General features: G+C 34.5%; 1 protein-coding gene across 1 annotated transcript in view; it reads left to right on the forward strand.

Moving 5' to 3' along the window:
* The window catches only part of LOC111089067 (MFS-type transporter SLC18B1-like), a 34,998-nt gene that overhangs the window by 15,631 nt on the left and 12,521 nt on the right, over positions 1 to 6,846 (forward strand). The window contains exons 9-10 of the mRNA XM_022400814.1: positions 2,766 to 2,864; positions 5,246 to 5,337. Coding sequence (XP_022256522.1) covers positions 2,766 to 2,864; positions 5,246 to 5,337 — 191 coding nt within the window. The remainder of the gene's footprint in view (positions 1 to 2,765; positions 2,865 to 5,245; positions 5,338 to 6,846) is intronic.

A 6,846-nucleotide genomic window follows, 5' to 3' on the forward strand; every position in this document is an offset into this window, starting at 1 on the left:
CCCCCACGGCTGAAAGGGCGAGTATGTTTGGTGTGACGGGGATTCGAACCCGCGACCCTCAGATTGCTAGTCGAGCGCCCTAACCACCTGGCCATGCCGGGCCAAAAACAATAGCATCTCCTTTCGAAATACTGTATCATTTAATTAATTCAACAAAATTTTTATCACCTTATTGTTTATTTAGAATCAAAATTAATTCAGCATTTTTGTTTACGGCCCATTTTTGCCCCCCCCCCCCAGTAAAAGCTTCATGGTTCCCAGGAGGCCCACGGCTCCCACTTTGGGAAACACTGTTCTAAAGCAACATAGTTTAGTGTGATGACCTCGCTAAGGTAGAAAAAATTAGACATCATTAGTCCATAAAATTCGGTTACACCATATATCATCAACAACTGCTCTAGAAAGGAAGTGGAATGCACAGTTTAATCGTTGATGTCTATACCGTGGCTCGAGAGCATGGACTCTTTGTACTCAGTATGAGGATTCAGTATCTTATGTATGGCCTTCCATAAATGTTTGCAGGATTCTGTTTGGTACTACATTATTGATGTGCATATGTTTTTGCATCATCGAGCTACGTTTTTCTAGCTTCAGTGACAACTTCAATTGGTGTTAGAGGTTGGCCATTTTGATTTGTTTCGGCAACCCACTCTTTTTGTGGAAACTGCCTAATCAAGTTCCATTAAGTTTCAAAACTGTGTAGCCCTTAGCACCCGTTTCACATTGACACATTTTCAGTGCTGCACTGATGTTTTGGTTGGTGCTATAGTAACGCTTTATAAGTGAAATCTAACATGAGCAGATGTTCAACTCAGAGTCATCTCAAAGAAAAACATTAAACAATAAAAGTTTCTAACTGTACGTAAGCAAAGTATACACACTGCCACTTAATAGGAAGTTTTGTATTTACAGCCAACGTTTAGCCCATTACTTGATCGACTGATTGTTGTATGTCCAAAATGTTATATCCTACCAATGGAATTATGAAGCTTAACATACACCAACTAACTTTATACTAACCCTTTATTAATGGAATATCTGAAAATACTGTGAGCTTAGTAATGATGAATACAGAACATCATGAAGTTAAAGTGAAGAAAATAATTTATGTGTTGATGAAAATGTCAGTAATAAAATAAAAATGTTATTGACAATAAAACTTATGGTGAGATTGACAAAGGACTGGAAGTTTAATTTTCGAAAAATAAAAAATGATGTAATTTACGACACCAAAACAGCTGCCAGCTGGAAGAAGAACATCTGAAAACGTCTTTAAAGAAACACTAAGTCCAAGAATCTGCTTTCAATCTATTCATGAAGAAGAGCATTACGGAAGAAATACTGAGCCGGACAAACAAGGATTTGGAAGCTGTATTGAAAGAACAAATGGAAACATTTGGATTCTAAAGAACAGCAATGTTTGTTTTTGCTTTTGGTGTGATGGTGTTAGCTGGTGTTTATAAATGAAAGAATAAAGAAATCGAATATTTTTCGAATCGTGACCAATTTTTCCACAAACGATGGCACGTAACAGATCTCACGAACTTTCAAGATGCTTTGGTTTGGTAGTGCTAAAGAAAGTGGCAATATACAATAAAAAAGTATCTTCAGTAATGTTAAGTACCACCAGAAAATGTGACAAGTAATGAGCAACTAACAAATTCTGTGACATATGCCCCCCCCCAAAAAAAAAACAAATGTTCTAATTAAATTAGAAAATATGGCATCCAAATATGAGCTTGTTACGATAATGACACGTCCTATGTTAATAATAGGCAAATGAATACAGGAAGAGCGGAAGATCAATCAGAAGAAATTTTTGTACTGGACATGATCCATGGATTAGAAAATATATTTTTCAAGTATGATCTTACGAGTTTAAAGTTGGCATTTGCTGGAAACAGTGAAAGAACAGACAGCGGAAGTGACATCAGGGATGGTCTTCGTAGAAGGACGTGTAGAGTGATAAACTAACGTCGCTTTTACTGAACTTGTTGTCTTGATTTGATATTGTCTGAAGAAGGGAAACATATCTGTGCTTCTAATTTGACAACAATACCGCAGCCGAAAAGCCAATGATGGACTAAAAAAGGTACAAAAGGTGAAGTGAATACTGCTGACCGAATGCTAGAAGTTTAAAAGAAAGACAGAGGATTAATTACTGTTTTCTATAACTTAAGCATTTCTTGTCTAAATATATATTTTTTTGCCTTAAGAAAATCCGATACCAACACGAGAGATTAGTATTACAAGAAAGCACACTCATTGAGGGATTTGCCACAGAGAAATGGACGACAAATTGTTCAAGAACAGATAAGAAAAATGCCAAAGTTTATGGTAAAGAGTATCCTAAGATCTCATATGACAACTGTGATAGTTGAAAACGATTTTTTTGGTTTATCTTTTCCTTTTTAATATTCATACCACTCTCATCTACAAAGGTTTTACTCAAATTTTGATCTTTAAAATAGTGAAATTATTGTGAAATAAACTAAACACCAATATACAAAAAGTAAAAATGTTTAGAGATTACAAATACTGTAATTTTTCACATATAGTGCATTGGGTCCATGTTAACCTAACCGGTAGCGAATAATATAGAAACAGTCGATAATCTGAGGGTTAAATAGGATTTGTTATATAATAAATATCATTTAATTGGATACGAATTTGTTATAAAAATTAACGATTTCATTAAAGTTTTCAATTTCTGTAACTTTATTTTCAGATTTGCCTAGATTACTGATTACTAGTTTTTCTTTCAGTTCAATTTGACACCTGTTGCAGTTGGTGGTGTTATTGTGTCCAGTGGGACAGTATATGCTATTACGGCTCCAGTATGGGGATATATGTGTGATCGTTTGGTGAGTCTGTGAATCGAACAAATAACTGAAAACTATTTTTTTTTACGACATTAACTTAAAAAAATGACACATTATTTTGAAAAAATATTCTACTTACAAAACAGAACAAAACTACGGAGATTAAGTACGTAATATGAATACGATTTTGGAACCTCAACACATTATTACAGTCCATGCTGCCATGTTCAGTCATGATCTATCTGATGACCATGCATCCTGAACAAAAAACATAAAACACTACAGCAGAGTTTCCATTGCAAAAGACTTCGCCGTAAGACTGTCAAGTCAAAAGGAAATATCATAGCTATCTACTATACGAAGACAATGGTTTTCCAGCGCTCGTTTCAGCAGTCCGATCACAAAGAATTTTATAGGTGCTGAGTCTGGCTACATGAACAATATGTCTTTGTATAGAATAGCATTAATACACGTTTAATTTTCCGATTGCTTAGGGTATGCAACTGCTGAATGCAGGTATGACTGGAAGCCTTATATTGGTGAACCCAGGCAGAGATCCTTCTTGGTTATGATATATACTGTTGCCTGGAACCTGTGTTCTTGGATTCTCACATATTACAAGATACAACACTTTGCTTTCCATGGTTGAGATACGACTTGTTGCAGGTCTCTTTCTGGATGGTCCTAGTTGTATAAGTTGATCAATATTCTTTTTTTCTTTCTTTTCCAGTGTCATTAAGTACAAGGATATCCTAATCTCGGAAATGTGCATTGAAAGAGTTGTTACATATGCCCTTTTCAAAAGTGTTTAATTTTTTGGTGGCATCACGCTACCTGTGATACGCCAAACAATGTCAAAATGTAGTTCTTATACATTCCTTTCCACGTTGACTTTATGTTTGTCACATGGCTTGTTGATTTGCATAATAAATATCGTGTTAATAGAAAGCACTCAACCCCTGTACTTATCAATTTCATTGATATGATCTCAGTTTTCGAAACAGAACCTTGTATAAATCTTTGAGAAAGCAACAATAATAAAACCTTGTATAAATCTTTGAGAAAGCAACAATAATAAAACCTTGTATAAATCTTTGAGAAAGCAACAATAATAAAACCTTGTATAAATCTTTGAGAAAGCAACAATAATAAAATCCCTGTAAGAATCAGAAAGATAGAGACTTAATCTTAAAGTATAGATTAATTAAAAAAAACACAATTTTCGAGAATGATCCAGCTTAATCTCATTTTCTATAAACAACCACCTGAAATGGGCCAGGCTTAGCCTAGTTGTTAGTGTAAATCTGAGGATTTAAGGTTCTTGTCCTCTTGCTACAAAAATATGCTCCTCACTTTGGAACCATAGGTGCATTATAAGATTGACAAGTTTCGATACCCGTGGTGGGCAGAGCACAGATACTCCATTGTCTAGCTTTGTGCTTAACTTCAAACAAACAAACAAGACTGACAATCAAATCCCAGTATTCAATCAAATAACAGTAGCCCGAGAGTGGTGGAAGGTACTGTTTACTAGCTACCTTCTAAGCGCTCACAGTTATGGAAAGCAGAAACCCTTTTGTGTAGCTTTGCACGAAAGTTCTAAATCAATCAAGCAAACAAACCATATGAAACACGTCAGAGAAATAGATTTTTGCTGATTGTTTTCCTGTTTGTTTTCATACGTTTTCTTGGAATTTCTATCTTTCTACAGGTGAAATGAATTGTCAGTGGCGTTGAATGTAGCTTTAGTTTTCTCTGTTTAACTCCAAATGGTAGGCTTACGGCGCTAAAATTCGGGTTTCGATACCCATGATGAGAAGAGCACAGATAGCCCATTGTGTAGCTTTGTGCTTAACAACAACGAAAACAATCGATTTCTATAAACAGAATTTAAACCTAACAGGTTAGTTCACAGTCTAACTAGATGATACACACAGGATCCTCCTTCAGGCAAGAAAAGGCTAAGCATAGAAAGTGCTCGAAAGTGTGAAATTTTTGAAAAATGTTCTATACAAAAATTTAGATTGTAAATTTATATGATTCTCAAGTTTTGAGGCCACCTTTGATAAATATATAAGATACTATAAAACCCATTACTGGTAAGCATGTGTATTACGTAGATAAACATTCAGGTAAAACCAATCCTTATCTAATTACAGTGTGAAAACATGAAACTGCTCATAAATTTAAATAATTTCTGACATTTGTATGCTTTCTAGTACTTCGTTTGAGCTTAAAGAAAACGAAGTTATTTCTAAATTTTCTATTTGAACTTGTCTCTTTAAGATGAAGATCCAATAGTAATGTTAATTCTTACATAATATAGTCTGTATATTTAACAAGAGTAAAACTTTTACCAACATGATTGCATTTTTGCCCAGTTCGAATAGTAACATTGATTAATGATGATTATGTTCGTTTAGTCCGATGCCAAGCCTTTGACATTAGTTGCAAGCCTAATCGTGTGTTTGTCCATCTCCTTTATGGGTCCACTTCCAGTCTTTCAATCCGGCACGTAAGTTTTGATTATTCTTTACTTAGTTTATATTTCCTCAATAGAAGGCCACCTGCTTTATGAGTCCACTTCCAGTATTTTAATTCAACACGTCTGTACTTAGTGTCTAGTTTCTCAATAGAAGGCCATCTGCTTTATGGAGCCACTTCCAGTCTTTTAATTCGACACGTAAGTTTTGATTACTCTGTACTTAAGTTCTATTTCCGTAATAGAAGGCCATCTGCTTTATGAGTCAACTTTCAGTCTTTCTATTCGACACCTAAGTTTTGATTACTCTGTACTTAAGTTCTATTTCCGCAATAGAAGGCTATCTGCTTTATGAGTCAACTTTCAGTCTTTCTATTCGACACCTACGTTTTGATTACTCTATACTTAATTTCTATTTCCGTAATAGAAGGCCATCTGCTTTATGAGTCAACTTTCAGTCTTTCTATTCGACACCTACGTTTTGATTACTCTATACTTATTTCTATTTCCGTAATAGAAGGCTATCTGCCTTATGAGTCAACTTTCAGTCTTTCTATTCGACACCTACGTTTTGATTACTCTATACTTAATTTCTATTTCCGTAATAGAAGGCCATCTGCTTTATGAGTCAACTTTCAGTCTTTCTATTCAACACCTACGTTTTGGTTACTCTATACCTAATTTCTATTTCCGTAATAGAAGGCCATCTGCTTTATGAGTCAACTTTCAGTCTTTCTGTTCAACACCTACGTTTTGATTACTCAATACTTAGTTTCTATTTCCGCAATAGAAAAGCACATGTGTTCCTGTGTGTGTTTTCTTAATATTTTGAATAACTCTAATTATTACAAGTATAATTTTTTCTCTTTATTATTTTATTATATTTATCGCCAGAAATTCCCTCTGATGTTTTCTGTCCTTATTATCTTTATAGCCAGAAATTCCTTTTGACTTATTGAATTATTATTATAGTTTTAACCGATACTTTGCACAAGCTATTTTTAAAGCACATTTAGAGATAGTTGAAAGAAGTAGTTTCAATAAAGTAAAGATACATTAGTAACATAACTTTTGTTCATTGTTATTTTATATTATGCTTGTAAATAATGCTTTACAAGTCTCAAAGCTTTTCTCCTTCAATCATCAGTGTTATTACGTTATAGAAGCGTTTTCTTTAATGCCAAATGAACGTGACTTCAGGTGCATATTGTTACGATAGCGGAAGTCGCGTGACGCTGGGAGCATGCGCGCTGGAGTTTCCCGAAGGATCATTAATTTTCCTGGCAACTCTAATTTGTTCCAGGCGCCCTCTTTTTAGTATATAAGCCCAGTAAATAAAGCCAGAGAAGAAAAAAGAATTGCATAGATAGATAGATGTAGATAATTGAGTCAAGCGAACAGTAGGCCCCGTAAGTAAAGTGTGTGAATCGCTGTAAATTATAGCGTGTGTTTAAAAAAGTAATTAAGTTAAAGTGACTGTGGAAATTCTGTGTGTTACAAAGTTGTATCGAGAAAGAAAAACTTGTTTTAATTAAGAAAGGA

Source organism: Limulus polyphemus, unplaced genomic scaffold, assembly GCF_000517525.1.
Source record: "Limulus polyphemus unplaced genomic scaffold, Limulus_polyphemus-2.1.2 Scaffold5163, whole genome shotgun sequence".
NCBI lineage: Eukaryota > Metazoa > Arthropoda > Merostomata > Xiphosura > Limulidae > Limulus > Limulus polyphemus.